Source organism: Agrilus planipennis, unplaced genomic scaffold, assembly GCF_000699045.2.
Source record: "Agrilus planipennis isolate EAB-ADULT unplaced genomic scaffold, Apla_2.0 scaffold8, whole genome shotgun sequence".
NCBI classification, from domain to species: domain Eukaryota; kingdom Metazoa; phylum Arthropoda; class Insecta; order Coleoptera; family Buprestidae; genus Agrilus; species Agrilus planipennis.
The window spans coordinates 797,098-812,531 of NW_020442461.1; the positions used below are offsets into that span (position 1 = coordinate 797,098).

General features: G+C 33.2%; 2 protein-coding genes across 5 annotated transcripts in view; both read right to left on the minus strand.

The window, feature by feature from the left end:
• On the minus strand, window positions 1–3,759 carry LOC108736105 (acetyl-coenzyme A transporter 1). 2 transcript variants are annotated; one of them, XM_025980710.1, is made up of 8 exons: window positions 3,108–3,759; window positions 2,618–3,044; window positions 2,345–2,556; window positions 2,148–2,289; window positions 915–1,081; window positions 622–843; window positions 396–562; window positions 1–78 (listed from the first exon to the last, which is right to left on the minus strand). In XM_025980710.1, exons 1-8 carry the CDS (start codon window positions 3,312–3,314, stop codon window positions 63–65), a joined length of 1,560 nt encoding a protein of 519 aa, XP_025836495.1. In that variant the 5' UTR covers window positions 3,315–3,759; the 3' UTR covers window positions 1–62. The 2 variants fall into 2 exon arrangements, with proteins under 2 accessions (XP_025836495.1, XP_018323902.1); XM_018468400.2 differs by lacking the exon at window positions 1–78 and having other exon boundaries at window positions 120–562.
• A 2,819-nt stretch (window positions 3,760–6,578) lies between these two features.
• LOC108736104 (protein singed) overlaps window positions 6,579–15,434 on the minus strand; it is a 20,696-nt gene continuing 11,840 nt past the window's right edge. For all 3 annotated transcript variants that reach the window (XM_018468398.2, XM_018468397.2, XM_018468399.2), the window contains 7 exons: window positions 12,207–12,431; window positions 11,885–12,141; window positions 11,649–11,829; window positions 9,120–9,353; window positions 8,545–8,701; window positions 8,007–8,305; window positions 6,579–7,002 (listed from right to left, as the gene is read on the minus strand). In XM_018468398.2, coding sequence (XP_018323900.1) covers window positions 6,800–7,002; window positions 8,007–8,305; window positions 8,545–8,701; window positions 9,120–9,353; window positions 11,649–11,829; window positions 11,885–12,141; window positions 12,207–12,431 — 1,556 coding nt within the window. In that variant the 3' untranslated portion in view covers window positions 6,579–6,799. The remainder of the gene's footprint in view (window positions 7,003–8,006; window positions 8,306–8,544; window positions 8,702–9,119; window positions 9,354–11,648; window positions 11,830–11,884; window positions 12,142–12,206; window positions 12,432–15,434) is intronic.

A 15,434-nucleotide genomic window follows, 5' to 3' on the forward strand; every position in this document is an offset into this window, starting at 1 on the left:
CAAAACGACCACAAAAGAACAACGAAAATAAATCAGCATAAACGGGTGACGTTGATTAAAACTTAGGACATGAGCTCCCTGTAAGAGAAAAGAAAAAAAAAATAACATTTTTTCTGTTGTTTTCATATTTATTAATTGTTACTTTTCCTTTCCATCATTTGATTTGCAATAAAATAAAATAAATAACAGCCAATATAAATTATAACAAAAAAGCAATTATATTGCTTGATACACCAATAAATACCACATTAAAGACTATTTACTCCCCTGACATATTATCAATTATAACAACAAAATAGTAATAATGACAATACAAGTTAATTAATTAATTAAATTGAGTTAAAGGTGCAATAATTTCCTATAAAATTAATTGGCTATCAAAGGGAGTCAACTACCTGGACTTTTTTGATATACGCCAAGACCTTTCGTCTAATGATTGAACATAATTTATTTTCCTTTTACCCCAAGACAGCCATGCCAAACCTATTAATATGCATATCACTGTTTCCACATAAAAGCCGTCTATCCAAGTCCTGCATTTACCACCAGCTCCTTCACAAACCTAAAAATAAATAAAAAAAAAATTTAAACGAGTCAACTAAAAAACAAAAACAAATTTACCCCCTTCTCCAATTTGCTGCTACAAGTGTTGTCTGTGAAACTAACTCCTTCGCATTGCTTAAAAGTTAGCATATCAACAAACCATAAGGCCAAAGTGGCAGGCCAATTGCCCCCCAAATTAGTCACTGTGTTCAATAAAGTCATATAAGTCCCTCCCACTGAGGGGTCGCTTATTTTGGCGAAAAATGCCATCACAGAAACGAACATTGAATACAAACACACCTGAAATATTTTTTAACTTTTACTTAATATACTGAGAGGAGCTGTTTTTATTGAGAATAAAATATGAATACCTGGTGTACAGCATAGCAAATTAGAAGCAACAAATAGTAAGAGATTGGCAGTTCTTCCGAGCCTTCAGGTACCATATAGGGGGTGACCCATACCAAAAATGCCGCAATTACACCAAAGAACAGTCTGAACGGTATTACTGCCAAATAAATGTTCAAAGGCTTGGGCCCTAAAACAATACACAAGGTCGTCCCTTATTTAAAGATTGAATGTGCAAATGACTAGGTGCCATAAAATGACCCATTTTGAGGGAAAATAAAGATTAATATTTACAAGTTAAAAGCAAAATAAAATATCAACGTTTGTGTATAATACAAATTAATTGACTTTACATTTATTTAAGTCAATTATATGTCACAAACTGCAAAAAGAACCTGGAATTAAAGTCTAAATTAATAAAGGATAAAAATTAAGTAGAAAAATATTATGTTTTGTGCTTGTAAACAACAACAAAAGAATCATCTAATCTCAGGAATGGTTCGAGACTATAAAGAAGACAACGTATTTTCAATACTAGAAGATGATCACGACTTTTACTTACAAGAGAGCGTTTTAGGGGGTCACATTTGCTTTTTCGATCATTTCAAACCAACTTTACAGATCTATTATCGAGATAATACATTTGCAAATGTTGCTGCGAACGTGATAAAAAGGTGCTGGAAAAGGTATAGGGATATGAAGACATTTAAAGACATAAAAAGTCTCCTGTACAAACTGAGACGACAAAATCCACTCAGTTTATTAAAAAGACTCGATCCCATGGACATTGAGATATTTGACAGGGGAAAAGGACATTCGTTAGTTTTTAAGTTAGTAGGAAACCAATTCCCACCCAAAATTGTGTATAAAATAGTAACAAACTATCCCATAGTTCAGATGATCAGTTACACTAACAATATTAATAGAATTAACAGAAAGAAAGAGTGGAAGCTATTTTATGAAACCAAGAAAAAACCTAGTATACTTGAAAATATGGTTTTCAACGAGTCCTCCCCGCATAAATCGATAGAAAGTTTGCAGAACACTTGCAGAAAAAGTACACGAAAGAAAAAGAAAAGTGCAACACGTTTAAAATGGATTATTGATAAATATGGTGTTGAATGATGACAATACCTTTTTAGTATTAGTTATTAACATTATTTTTATTGTTATTCAGACCTGTTATAGAAAATAAATTTCATATACAAATAACACTTTTAAATTATTAAAGCGCAAATTAATTAGCTATAGCTCACCATGGGTGTATCTGGATATTACTAAGGGTAATAAAATTTGTAAGGGCAACAAAGGAACCCCCATAAGTCCCAATTTTTCCTTGGGAATTCCGGCTTCGACTAATTTAAGAAACATAACACTATCAGTGGCTGAATAACCAATCTACAAGAGAAATTAACATCAAAAATTAACAAAACACACGCAATAAAGTATGTACTTTGCTTGTCAATAGAATAGCAACCAGAATCTGGACAGGTCCCAATTTTAAAATTTGAAGAAGCAGCAAATAGGCTTTCTTAAGATCGCCATTGGCAAAATTGTCATGTTCCACATCTTCTTTGCGCTCAGTTTTAAATAAAGCCACTACAGTAGTTGTTAAGAGGAATATCCAGCCCCAGAAATACAAAAATCCTGGCAGAGTAACAATTCCTAAAATACAAAAAATAAAAATTTCAACCTTAACAAAACAAATACAACAAATATTAGGTACCTTCTTTTTGTGGCATACTTCTTAAATAATTATTACAAAATTCTGGAGATTCCAAAGCCATAAAGAGAATAAAACTAAGAAAAAATCCAGCAGTTTGTCCCACACTGTTGCAAGTCGATGCATATCCCACATTTTGTTTCTTTAACATGGTTAAAGCCCACCCATCAACTGCTACATCTTGAGTAGCAGCCAAAAAATTAAGTATGAAGAAAAGCAATGTTAATACAGCAACATTTGGAGTTGTGCTTTCATTTCCTAGCCACTGGTCCACATAACTACTTAGCAATAACATGAATGCTCCAATTAAATACTGTGTTGGTATAAGCCACGATTTTCTTCGACCAAATCTAGCAGAATAAATGCAGTCTACAACTGGTGCCCACAGTAGTTTGAGGCTAAAGGGCCAGTTAACAAAACTAAATTCAGCCTAGAATCAATGCATTTGATGAGGATACATTATTTGTGGTTGATAGCAAGACAATAATTGTACCTGTTGCTTATAACTAATCCCACGATTTTGTAACATCATTGGAATTGCTGCACTTAAACCAAGTGGAATGCCTTGGAGTGTATACAAAAAAAACAGCAATGCGATATTCAGCCTGTCACCTTTCAAATTACTTTTACAATGTCCTTTTGAACCATGTTCACCTATTAACGTTACAGTATCTTCACTAGCTTCACAATCACTACCCATTTTTGAAAATTTAAGTTAAAACGTCTTTACTTTAAATATTGATAGAAAACACGACTTTATTACACCATATTGTTTACAATATTTGAAGAAATTACTGGAACAATACTTTTTCTAAATGTCTACTTTAATAACACGTAATACTTAAAGCACTTAATACTTAGGTCAAGTATTTTAAGCGGTGTTTTAATAAAAAACAACCGATTATTTAGTTGAAGTGATGAAGACAACAAACATAGCCATAGATGAACATAACCTTCTTTAAGTTATGTTTAAGTTTTTCAAACAAACAAACATAACCTATGTTTTCTGATGTTTATCGCGTGTGTTATTTTATCATTTAATGCAGTTTTAATACAGAAAAGGGATGTTTGAGTTCCACAAACTTGCAAAACATGTTTCATATATTGACTTTAGTTATAATCATCTTCAATCGTAGGTTATTTATATGGTAAGAAAGTTTTAGGATTATAGAATACGCCAACATTTATAATTCGTCCACGTATTTCTACCCAATATTCGACCAATAAGAATAAGTGGAATAAATTACCCAATTTAAATTTTAAATTAGAGTTTAACAATTAAAAAAGGTCACATAAGTTTTTTTTTATAACATTTTATTAGTTTTATGCGCATTCTATTGTTCTTGATGGTAATTTTATTTTAAATCCAAGAAGCCTTTGAATTCATTTGTGCAATTATAATGGCGTATAGTGAATAGTCGCGTTGTTACACCTTTTTGTTTAAAGTTGTTGTAGGACATTAGTAAAAAGGATTTTATAATTGGAAATTACCGTGGCGAACTTTCTACCCCTAATGTAAATACTATTTTCTTCATTAATTATGCTATTTATTATATTTTTCTTTTTACAATTGTAATACATAGATCACCCAACATACAGCAAATATTACAATCCTGATAATGTGACTACAAAGTCGGTTAGAAAACGTTTTTTCTCACTTTTTTGGTGAAAATTATGATTTTTAGTAAATAATTATTTTGTATTTTTCACTATGCTGTTATTTCGTTGTTGGGGAATTAAAAAAAATAAAAAATAGAGGACATGAAATATTTCTTAAACAAACAGTATTTAGTTATGAATTACGAGTTCTTAGTTTATTTTTATCTTAAACTACCGTTTAAATGTTGAAAATAAGTCATGTATGTATATAAACATTATTAATGAAAATAAAAATGTTGGTGGAGGTGCCGGGACAATTTAAAAAACCGCTATAATTAAGCAATAATTCCAGTTAAATTGAAGTAAATCGATAAATTTTCATCTTTATGTTATATTCCTTCCATGTAGGTAGTTAAAGGGGATGTTAATTCATATTTTTTGCAATTATACTACAACTTGTAATTTATAATAGATATGTAGACAACCCAACATACAGCAAATATTACAATCCTGATAATGTGACTACAAAGTCGGTTAGAAAACGTTTTTTCTCACTTTTTTGGTGAAAATTATGATTTTTAGTAAATAATTATTTTGTATTTTTCACTATGCTGTTATTTCGTTGTTGGGGAATTAAAAAAAATAAAAAATAGAGGACATGAAATATTTCTTAAACAAACAGTATTTAGTTATGAATTACGAGTTCTTAGTTTATTTTTATCTTAAACTACCGTTTAAATGTTGAAAATAAGTCATGTATGTATATAAACATTATTAATGAAAATAAAAATGTTGGTGGAGGTGCCGGGACAATTTAAAAAACCGCTATAATTAAGCAATAATTCCAGTTAAATTGAAGTAAATCGATAAATTTTCATCTTTATGTTATATTCCTTCCATGTAGGTAGTTAAAGGGGATGTTAATTCATATTTTTTGCAATTATACTACAACTTGTAATTTATAATAGATATGTAGACAACCCAACATACAGCAAATTTTACAACTCTTAATAATTTAATTGCAAAGAAACTTGGAAAACGTTTTTCCCCAGAGAAATAACTTTTTTTATAAAACTAAATACAATTCACGAACAAACCATAAAATATTACGTCTCTAGAAATAATTAAATCATCATAACTTTATGTGGTTTTTGATATGTTATGATTTTTTATTAAATAATTATTTTATATTTTTCATTGTTTTTTGTCCCATTCTCATTCAACTGTCTAAAATTAAAACATTAAATTAAATAATTTATTGCAGACTGTCTATATGGAATGGGGGGTACAGAGAGGTCAAGCAAGTGGAACGAGCAATATACAGGGGTAAGTCAACAATTTTCATTCACAAGTATCTACCATCTTTGATTTTGATTATTTATTGTGGTTTCTATAGGTCTTGCGGAAAATTAAATTGATTTTTTTAAGAATTCTTACCTTTATTCTTTTTTTATCACGTATACATAAATTTAAGTACTATTACAATGCCTAATCTACGCTAAATAGAGACGTTAAGTATACAAAATGACATTACATTATTATGGTATATTAACTAAATGCATATCTGGCGTACCTTTTAAATATTTCAGTAACGATTAAAAAAAAATCAGAAAAAGTTAATTGTAACGACGACAATTAATTAATTTTATTGCTTCATTTAATTCATTTACTTCCTGCACATTAATTCAAACATTTTCGTAAGTACTTTGTAGTTGTCAGTCTTAATTTTGCAACAAAAAATGTTTGCAAAAGAATTTTTAGTTAGTGTTTGATAAAATACCTTCAAAGTACGTGAAATTTTTGGAATGAACCGCGTATATAAAAATTTTACGTTCTATAAGAAAATCTACAACCCTTACAAATTCTCACTCACGATCAGTGTTAGGGGTGTTTAAATTAAATGGCTGCAATAATAGTTTGTCTACATGTACTGGTTTGGCAGTGTGCTGTTTTTCTCATTTGTAAGGGCGACTTATGGTGGTAGTTTCGAAAATATCACACTCAGATCTGTAATGTACAGGGTGACTCAAAAATTGTACCAGCGAACTTTTCCGTTTTTAATAAATAAGCGTTACCTACTACGAATCGATATTTTTGCTACATTAATTTTGAATCGCACTGTACACCACTTGTTTCATTTGTAGTACAGTCACTGGCGTAAGTTTCGAACGAAAAGAAATTAAATTCTATGTATATATAATGTTCTTGGACGCCAAAATTTATTTTTAAGTATAAAATTATTAAATTTACACTACAAAGTTTCGATGAAAGTGTATAATGTATATCATAAAGCAGCATCCGTGAAATAAAAAAAAAATGTAGCTTATCACCCTATAATAATAGTAGCAATGGTCGTCAATACAATATTATCATTATTATTATTGTNTATTATACAATACAATAAATATAAAAACCTGTATAAAATCTCACTTTGCTTATACAAAATTACAAAACAAGTCACAATTATGTAGAGACGGTTCACGGCGGTGGTTGATTTATTTCGGTGGTGAACCAAATCGATAGTATGAAACTGATTTAAAAAAAACAAAAAAACGTAGTGGTAGTCCTGATAACAGCAGCGGGTGCTTAATATTCCCACTGGGTGGCGTTTTCGTAGGAGGAATCCCCGAGTCTAAAAACACCATTTTTGCTAGCGGTCAAATAACTACCGTTTACCGATTTGATACTAAGCCTTGTCGGTTCCCGCAATTCCAAATAAAATCCCTCAGGAATGTCAGAATCCGCCGTCACACCCTCGTTATCACAATGCCAGTATTTCCCATTTTGACCTGGTGGAGAGCAGGATTTTATACAATTTTATTAGTAGATTCCCGGGCATTCTTTTTTAGATAAGTGAAACTTGGGTTAAACTTGGAAATTAAGGGTTGTTTTGGGGCTCTTAGATCTATGTCTGGTAGGAAATCAATTGGAATAATGTTTATGGGCGAATTATTCTTGGACTTACCTAGAGTACCAAAAATAAACTATTTTTAAAGTCTAATGAGTGGAATATCAAACAAAAGCTAAAGTGGTAATGGATTCAGAAAATATATAAATTATTTATAGAACAGAGTCGTTGCTTTTTTACTGTATATCTTACCTTTTGATATAGCAGTATTAGCATCTAGCAAGGAGGTGTTAGAGATAACTTATAGATAAGAAAAAGTAGGGAAAGAGCGAATATAAAGATAGGAGACGAAAAATTAGAAGAAGTGATTGATTTTAGGTATCCAATAAGTCAGATAAGTCAGGACGGAAGGAATAGTAGGGATAAAAAGCAGAGGATAGCGTAGGGTCGAGTCGCCTTTAATAAAAAGAACGGTTAATTAAAAATTCGAAAAAGGTTGTTAAAGGTGTATGCTTGGAGAACAGCGCTGTACGGGTGCGAAACATGGACAGTGGGCGCGTCGGAAAAAAAAAGGTTAAAAGCGTTCGAAATGTAGTGTTACACCCGAATGATGAGGATACCGTGAATAGAGAAGGTTAGAAATGAAGAGGTATTAGAAAGAATAGGAGAACAGAAGACTATATGGAAGTCAACAAGAAATAGGCGAGATAGGTTAGTAGGACACCTTCTCAGGCATGAAGGACCAGTCAGAGACATATTAGAGGCAGAAACGGGAGTTAGGAGGGGTAGAGGTAGACCTAGATTAGATTACTGTTCGCAAATAGTTAAGGATGTGGGATGTTCTAGTTTTAGGGAAATGCGAAGATTAGCTCAGGATAGGAGAGACTGGAGGTGCATGTCCAACCAGTCTTAGGAATGACGACCTTATGATGATGATGATCTTACCTTTAAAATACACCACTCCTTTTTCGGCCCGTTCGACTTGAATCGTCTCGTACATTGCCCTGTTGCATTCGAGTTTTGTGTTGTTGCCGGACTTGTACCCCACGAATCCTTGCTCTGATTTCAAAACGAGAATGGGGCGATTGATAAGATAGAAAAAGTACTTGCTGTTTTCGTCCACAGCGTCCGAATTTGCGTACAAGTGACCAGAACGTTTCGTTGTCACGTAGCGGCCATTGTTGGCCCTAAACGCCACAGAACCATCTCCTTGCCATATTAAATCGAAAAGGGCATTCGACGACCTACGTATAATAAAAACAATTCAAATCATTTGCGACTATTGAGCCTAAAGCAGTTTTATAGTGAAACTGGATTATTCGTAAACAGAGTAGAATGTTCTATTATTAGCGGAGATAGACACCAAAGATTTGATTGCAAGACAAAAAATCTTTTTTCGCTAAAATCTTGTCGCTGTCGTTATACAAAGGACGTACAGAAAGTAAAAATTAAAAGAACTTGAGTCTTTGGATAGGGCACACACCTTTTGTCCCCAGCTGCTTGTATTCCACCCCCTGTTTCCAGGGTCCAATATCTGTCTTGCATCGTTCTTATATACCATCGCTTTGTGCTCCAATCAAATTCTAATTGGAATGTCTCGTGATCGGAAATTTCATCTTGATTTGCAGTTACATCAACCCCTACAGAAATATTGATGTAGTGAATTCGAAAGCAAAATTATAACGTATTATTTGTTAAGAAGAAACTGTACAAATATTTGAATTACATGTTGCAACAACAATTAATTTATATTTAAAAACCAACGTAACATCGACTTTCTTGTTTGATAATAGTATTAATGATTAAAATAGAACACTATCGCCGCATTAAAACGACAACAATTATTTACTAACTGGTCACTATAAATAAAAGCCTTAATAATCTTGGAATTAACGAAGTTAACCGCAGTGTGACCGCATCTACAGATAGATAATGAACCTTATTACTATGTTAGTATTTGTTTTTATCATTTATTAAAAGTTTACTTATTTACTGCTTATATTGTTTTTAAAGCATCTAACATTTAAAATAGTTATACAGGGCGATTGAAAGACGTACCTTGTTTCACAGAAACGTATTTTGCGTTCAGAGCCGCTACAAAACTGGCCTGAGGCAGTGAATCTTCGAGTGAAAATAATTCATCTTTGGTTACAGTGTTTGATCGCGTTTTTAGTACAGCCTTCGAACCAATAGGGCTTAAATAGGAACCATTTTTGTCACGTAGGGCTAAGTAACCACTGTGATATTCAGCAGTAAATAGACAGTCGGACGAACATTTGTCAACCAGTTTACCTAAACGACGATTTAAAAAATTAAATTTAAAATTAATTACGTAAGTCAATAAAAAGTAGGAGTGATAGATTGGTAGGATACCTCAGGCATAAAGGGCTAGTTAGATATATATATATATATATATTAGAAGTAGAAATAAGAGTTAATAGGAGTAGAGGTGGAGCTAGATTAGATTATTATTCATAATATAGGGTTGTTCGGAAAGTCATTTCGTTTTTTCCCGACAGAGGATTTAATTGTATTCTTTTGCACCCAACTTCACATTTAGGCCGTATAATTTTTATATGCTTTGAGAGCTCATATAGCAAGGCTTGTGTGTGAAAAATTCCAATTAATTCTACGCAGTAGTTTTTGGTTGGTGCCCTTTTAAATATGGAGAGCGATAAGCAGCATTTTCGACATATCTTACTGTTTTACTACAGAAAGGGTAAAAATGCTGTTCAAGCCAGAAAGAAATTGACTGATGTGTATGGAGAAGGTGTGTTGACAGTACGCCAGTGCCAGAACTGGTTCGCTAAATTTCGATCCGGCAATTTTGATGTCGAAGATGCACCACGTTCGGGAAGGCCGGTTGAAGCTGATAAAGACGCGATAAAGGCATTAGTTGATGTGAACCGGCGAATAACAACACGTGAGATCGGATTGAGGTTAAATTTATCAAATTCAACAGTTTATGACCACTTGAAAGGCCTGGGATTATCCTCGAAGCTCGATGTATGGGTTCCCCATGTTCTCACAGAGAGAAATCTGTGTCGCCGCATTGACGTCTGCGATTCGCTTCTCAAACGTCACGAAAATGATCCGTTTTTGAAGCGCATCATCACTGGGGACGAAAAATGGGTTGTATACAACAACGTCAAACGCAAGAGGTCATGGAGCAAAAAAGATGAACCGGCTCAAACCATTTCCAAAGCCGATATTCACCAAAAAAAGGTGATGCTGTCTGTTTGGTGGGATTTTAAAGGAATCGTTTTTTTTTAGCTTTTACCGGATAACACAACGATTAATTCGGAAGTCTACTGTCATCAGCTGGACAAACTGAATGATGCACTTCAACAGAAAAGGTCAGAACTAATCAACAGGAAAGGTGTAGTGTTTCACCAAGACAACGCGAGACCTCACACAAGTTTGGTCACTCGCCAAAAGCTTTTACAGCTTGAATGGGATACAATGCTACACCCACCATATTCTCCAGACCTGGCACCATCGGATTATTATTTGTTCCGGTCACTCCAAAATTTTTTAGACGGTAAAACCTTCACCTCAAATGAGGAGGTCAAAAACCTCCTCGATCAGTTTTTTGCCAGCAAAGACCAAAAATTTTATGAGCGTGGAATTATGCTACTACCAGAAAGATGGCAAAAGGTGTTGGACCAGAACGGTCAATATATAATTTAATAAAGTATTTGTTTATTATACGAAAACTGTCTTTCATTTCCACAAAAAAAAAAAACGAAATGACTTTCCGAACAACCCTATAGTTGTTTACAATAGTTAAGGATGTGGGATGTTCTAGTTTCAGGGAATTACGAAGATTAGCTGAGGATAGGAAAACAGTCTTAGGACTGACGACCCTATGTTGATGACACTTTTTGAGATAATCCCATACAGACAAATACATTTGCAAAATAGTATTTTAATTACTGTGACTACCTTTTTTTTTAATCAATTCCTCGCTTTTGTCAATAGAGACCATATAATTATTAATATGCCAAGAGGATTTTCAAAACTAGTTCTCTACTTTTTGAGATTCGCAAAATCGTGTTGAACAGATCTTTCGTAAATCGTATGACCTAAATAGATGTGCGTACAAATCATTATTTTACATTGGATAGGTACACTGTAACAATTACTTGCAACAATAATTCGGTTCTATCGTCTAACATCTGTCGCACAATTATTATTGTGTTCAACTGTACAAATAACATTCGCGGTCTCTTCCTTACAAATATGTGCTGTACATGGCGAGAAGACGATGCCGTTGACCTTATACCAGAACTTCTTCGTGTGGGCATGATCATTATTATTGAACGCCATTTCGAAGCATGTCCTACGATTTTGATCGAACAGCAGCGAAAATTGCAATGAGGAATTTGTCGGACCGGTTCACTTTTTTACACAAACAATAAAAATTTGTAAATGTCTATGTGTTTGCTAAAGAATTTATTGTTTATTCAAGCGGTACTTTCTGGTTGTTTGCCAATAATTTTTATGTTGGACTAACTTAGTTTAATAATAATGGAAAAACGGAGGGATAAATGTAAATTGTACAAAAAAAAAAGAAGAATTTCTTACCTCCAAGGGACAGATATTTGTTATTGCACGTGTGGAGGGCGTACTTGCCAGATTCGTCTGCCCTAAATTCGAGGGTGAATAGTGTGTCTTCGCCCCACGGGATGTTGGCATCGACATAAATTTCTTCTTGATTTTCTGACAGATGAGCAAACCGTTTTCGACCTACAGATCTCAAATTTATCTGAAAAAGAATGTCCAATAAGTGAGGGTAAAAGTCCCATAAAATTAATACTAACCTGAGGCCTTGCAGCCAAATGGACTAGCCAAAATTCAGCATCCCCGGGGATTTTCGCGGTGCAAGTTAGTTTGTCTTGGCTGGCGCCCAAAAAGTATCCGCGCACGACGTTCCGGAATGCCCATCGTCCTGTACCATCTTCAGCGACGCTTATTAAGAATTTCGACCCTGGGTCCTTTTCTTCGTTTTCGCATGTGACATTCCCGAAGGAATCAACAGCTAAATACTTGTCCAGATGGGATTTCAGATAAATGTAGCCTAAAAAAAATATGTTGGGCATAATTTTAAAACACTCGGTATCTAGTAACATTTTACGGTCTTACTTTCGCCACTGGTGGCTAAATCTGGCTCCAAAGTCCATATCTGTTTTTTCTTCAGCGAAGCGCCGTTTGCGTTTATTTTAAAACCGAAAGTCTCTGCTGTAAGATACTTGAACTTGGAATTGATAAGGCCTATTGTCCAGCAGCCTTTTTGTTGATTCTGAGTTATAATGTCGCACCCGTTAAGGTCCCCATTCGTATGCCCATTGAGTCCATTCATTATGGAGACTGTAACACGTTTAAAAATCAAAGGAAATTAATTTTTGTCTGAAAGCTTAGCAAGTAGGTACGACATTAGTAAGAAATCCATAAGAAAAGTGTTGTATAGGTAGTTCAGGACGACATGAGCCTTCATATATATTATGCATTACAAAAACATTGGCTTGGCTCTTGGCTGTACATATACCATGTGCCTTGCTGTACAGCTAGGAATAGGGCTCCAAATAAATTGTAAACAGTATCTGCCAGAATGTAGGAATTAATCAAAGGGTGAAGTTTTGCCACTGTTTAACCCAGCGGGAGGCATTTTTCTTTGTATACCGTGTAGGACGTTGTTTGAAAGCTTTTAAAAATACTGTTTTCGAAATTTTTAATTACTAGATTGTTGTTCTGGGTTTGAAAAAGCCGCAATACAAATAAAGTAATATTAATATAAATATAAGTCTCAAAGTATCGTTAATAAAAGCAAATAAAATTAAGCAAATGTTAATTGAAAATAATGTGCTAAAAATACCAGTTACCAATTCAATTTTGGAAAACATGTGTTTTCATCAGGAAGAGTAATAAAATAATACGGGACAATAAACTACATCCTCTAAATACATACGTCCACATGTTGTTTTGATAAAAACATAATGCACTTTATCGCAACATACGTATATTACCCAAACCATTAGAGAGAATACTGGGAATTCTTATAAATATTTTTGCTGTTTCATTGGTTTTTTCACTTACTTTACATTATCGAGTTACACACGTATTTATTTCTAGATGTTTTATAAAGATTTTTCATCATTATTTTCTTTTGTTTGTGATTGCGAGAAGTTCAACTCACAAAACATCTCCCTATTGTCAACCCCTTTGAGTTCTTCAAAGAATCAATAAATTATGTATAACATACACATACACCTACTTTGAAACGTTATTTACGTTCAGCAGGGGATATTTTTAACGTCATCCAACAAAGAGCAACAAACAAAAGTTCATCTTGTACCCAAATTTAGAAACCGCTAGTTTATCTGCATTCTTCTTGTATAAACATATACAGGTAAGGTAAAATGTTTTCCGAACACAGAAATTACCCATTTCTTTCAAAATCTTTTGAACAAAGCGTTATAACATTCGTTATACTATCATTTATATGATTGATGACTGAAATTCTACGTATGAATTGTCTTATATCATATCGTATTTACCGAAGATGATGTTCTTTGAACTTTGACGATTGCATGTATTAATAGAAGATGTATCTCTTTGCTAGGTCTTTTATTCTCAATTCGGCACTATAATAGTGTACATAGTCGTATGAATGGAAACTTCAAGGCTGTAGCAAATTGCCCATAACACAACTAACTAACAATGAATTTGATTCGCCAAAAAATAATTCGCAATGAAATAATTGAATCAAACATGCAGATAATTAAAAGTGCAAAACACATTGTATACGGACCAATTTTCAATTTCAAATTAGTACGAAATTTTATTGCAGTTTTTAAGTAAGTTTTATTGACTACAGGGGGGGGGGACTAAACGATAATGTAGCCATTACAGTTTCCTATAACATACTTTTCGTTTAAATATTATTAAATTCATCTTCGTAGCTTAGGACCTTGGACCTTTTTAAAGTTAATAAGAAACGCTATTACGGTATTGTAAATATAATAAGTTTTAAGGACTAAAGGGGATATTCAAGGACAATATAGTCGTTACAGTTTTTTTTTTTTCAGTTTGATTTTTCAATTTTTAGTGAAAAATTAGATCGTTTAAATATTATTAAATTCAACTTTGGCCTTTAGGATCCAGGACTTTTTTAGGTCAATAAGGATTAAATATAAAATCACGAGATAGTAGATGAAATGTTTTGAATATTTTCTGGGTCATGTAATACAGTGTTGTAAAACTAACTGTTTCATCATTTCTGGTAAATCATTGTTTATTAAATACAATTATTGATATAATATCACTGCAGTACTGTTATCCTTTTTTCTTTTTACTTTAATTAAGCGTACGAAGTTTACAATTACAACGAGTTTTGTAGTCGTGAAAGCAACTAACAAAAAGTACGAAGTTTTTTTGTATCAAAAATGCAGCAACGGCTTCGTTATTTCTGTGTTGTATTCTACATTGGCAACTTATTATGCATCGCCATACTACCATACGCCAGATATAATCTTTGTTTTCTATGCTAATGAAGATTCTATTTCCGGTCGTTAATTCTTCAAGACTTGCCCGGTGAACACAGAACAAAAAGTCTTCAAATACATCAAACTAACAGACGAGTAAAAGGTAATGGTAATGGTACCGAGACCAACTAAAAGTCGGCTACTCGATAACGCATTTTATCAGTAAATAAAATTTAATAGAACATCAATCTAATAATGCAGAAAAGTATATGGCATTTCAATTAGTTTTGCTTTAATATAATACTCGATTGTAACAAGCCAACATTAAAATAAATAATAATAAAACGTGTATTAATGTTAATAATATCATAAAATTTAACATGTTTTAATTAAACGGTACATGCATTTCAATTTAAAAACTTTATGGTTGTAGATAAGAACGCGACACACTGATGACCGATTCGAAAAATTAGTAAATTTCAGACGCGTCACAGTCAACTGCATTAATTAATTAATTACGGTTACGATCAACAGTTGTCAATAACAATAACGTAATTAAAAAACGTTGATGAAAGATGAATGTAGCATATAAAAAATAATTTTTGCGTGGGACACACTGTATTTGTGCACGTATACAGGAGTGGCGAATTGTCGACCTAACGTAGTGATTTTATTACATGCTGTTCGGGTGAGTTTAGCCTCGTAAGGGCTCGTATCAGGTAATATCCTGCTGCTTAGTATTATTAGTAGTGCAGAATAAATGTGGTCCTTCGAGCCGGGTTTTGTGCTGCATCCGGCTCGAAGGACCATATGCAATCATCATCTTTTGACGTGGTATAGGCAAATTCGTACGAATACTTTCAGCCATATTTTTATATAAAAAATAATA